The 1804-nt window shown below is 38.0% G+C and overlaps 1 protein-coding gene across 1 annotated transcript; it reads left to right on the forward strand.

Annotated features, from left to right (window-relative positions):
* The first annotated feature begins 243 nt into the window (after positions 1 to 243).
* Positions 244 to 1502, forward strand: LOC111966080 (somatostatin-1B). Its single transcript, XM_023990507.2, has 2 exons — positions 244 to 538; positions 1070 to 1502. Exons 1-2 carry the CDS (start codon positions 437 to 439, stop codon positions 1301 to 1303), a joined length of 336 nt encoding a protein of 111 aa, XP_023846275.1. The 5' UTR covers positions 244 to 436; the 3' UTR covers positions 1304 to 1502.
* The last annotated feature ends 302 nt before the right edge of the window (positions 1503 to 1804 follow it).

The following is a 1804-nucleotide window of genomic DNA, read 5'->3' on the forward strand; positions in this document are numbered from 1 at the left end:
TTTTTTGCAGATGGCTTGATACACATAAAATTACTGTCAATGTATTATTTTGATATTGATGTCAGAACTATTCTTAGACACATGACGTGAAAACGTCTCGCCATTAGTCAAGGGGTTAACTGATCAATGACTCCATTTGTTTTCCTCTGACCCCCCCACCCCACCGTCATACACCCATCACTTTCTGCGTCAGTGGTAGACAGGGAGAGAGGGCTATAAAGGAGTGGGGGACTTTGGAGGTAGAGCTTAAGAATCAACATCGCTTTAGTGTTCAGACAGTAACCTATCCAAGGCTACCAGTGCACCTTCTCGACCACTCTCTGTTCTCCCACTGAACTCTCACCACTTTGTGCGCTCCCTCCAGATCTCTCTCTCTCTGTCTGTCTCTTAATTTAGTGTCTGCCTGTCGTCCATCCCCTGCTCTCGCTCTCTCAGCATGCAGCTCCTGGTCATTTTAGCGTCTCTCATGGGGGTTCTATACAGTGTTAGAGCAGCCGCCGTGCTTCCTGTCGAAGAAAGGAGCCCACTACTTAACAGAGTGAGTAGAGAATTTCATTTTATATTATTAACTATGTTTCATACAATTTTTATTGTCATGTTTTACTATTACTTGTATCATCAATTGTTATTTTCATTATGCTTTTTATGGTTGTCAGATAAATTTGTGTTCAAATGTATTAAAAAAATTATTAAAAAAGGTTAAAAAAAAGAATCATTATAAAACGTTTGATCAATCATTATAAAATTGTGTTTGATTTGACAAATTCATTTGTAGTGATCAATTATCAATAACTGATATTTAATAAATTAGTACAATGACATTTAATGGTTTATATTTCTTTTTAGTAATGGGTTTGAAATTTCATTTATAAATTCTCATAACGAATTAAATGATGGCTTTTTTATTTGAGTGAAACAAATATTTCTAACCTGGTTTGTCAGTTTAATAAAGAAATAGGTCACCTAGGTCAACAAAATATACCATTTCTTTGTAGCTAACATTGACATATTTACATATTTCTACATATACTCAACCACTGATTTGCCACCTCTTCTGCCTTTCTATTAGGAAWTGAGTAAAGAGCGCAAAGAGCTGATTCTCAAGCTGGTGTCTGGCTTGTTAGACGGAGCGACGGACACCAACATGCTGCCCGGAGAAGGGGTGTCCCCTGTGGATCTAGAGGAGCCCCTGGAGTCTCGACTGGAGGAGAGGGCCGCCTACAACAGGCTATCACAGCTGCCGCAGCGCGACCGCAAAGCCCCCTGTAAAAACTTCTTCTGGAAAACCTTCACCTCCTGCTAATAGTGATATCCAGTCAGCCCCGCTATGCTCCGGTTGACCCGCAAAACAACACAATCTGACCCAAACCCAACATGAACTGTGGTAGACCTGAGCTGTACATATCATCCACCCAGTTTGAAGAGCGCTCTCAATGACCTTTGAGACACTGACAGTCTGTTTTAAATATTGATGATTTATTTCTCTATTTATGTATGTATTTATTTATTTTAGATTATCCAAAAACAATAAAGCATGTTTATGGTGAAAAGTCTCTTTCTTTGTTCACATTACATTTAATAAATCTATTGAAGAACTCTCTGAATTAATTTACTAAAGCTGCAATATGTAACTTTTTGGGCAACTGACCAAATTCCCATAGAAACGTGAGTTATAGATCTGTCATTCTCATTAAAAGCAAGTCGAAGAAGCGGTAGATATGTTCTATGTGTGATATTTCTATGTTTCCGGTTCTTAAGATTAGTTTTTGAATATTTAACTTTCTGTTTTGTACACCAGCTTCAA

Source organism: Salvelinus sp. IW2-2015, linkage group LG7 (assembly GCF_002910315.2).
Source record: "Salvelinus sp. IW2-2015 linkage group LG7, ASM291031v2, whole genome shotgun sequence".
NCBI lineage: Eukaryota > Metazoa > Chordata > Actinopteri > Salmoniformes > Salmonidae > Salvelinus > Salvelinus sp. IW2-2015.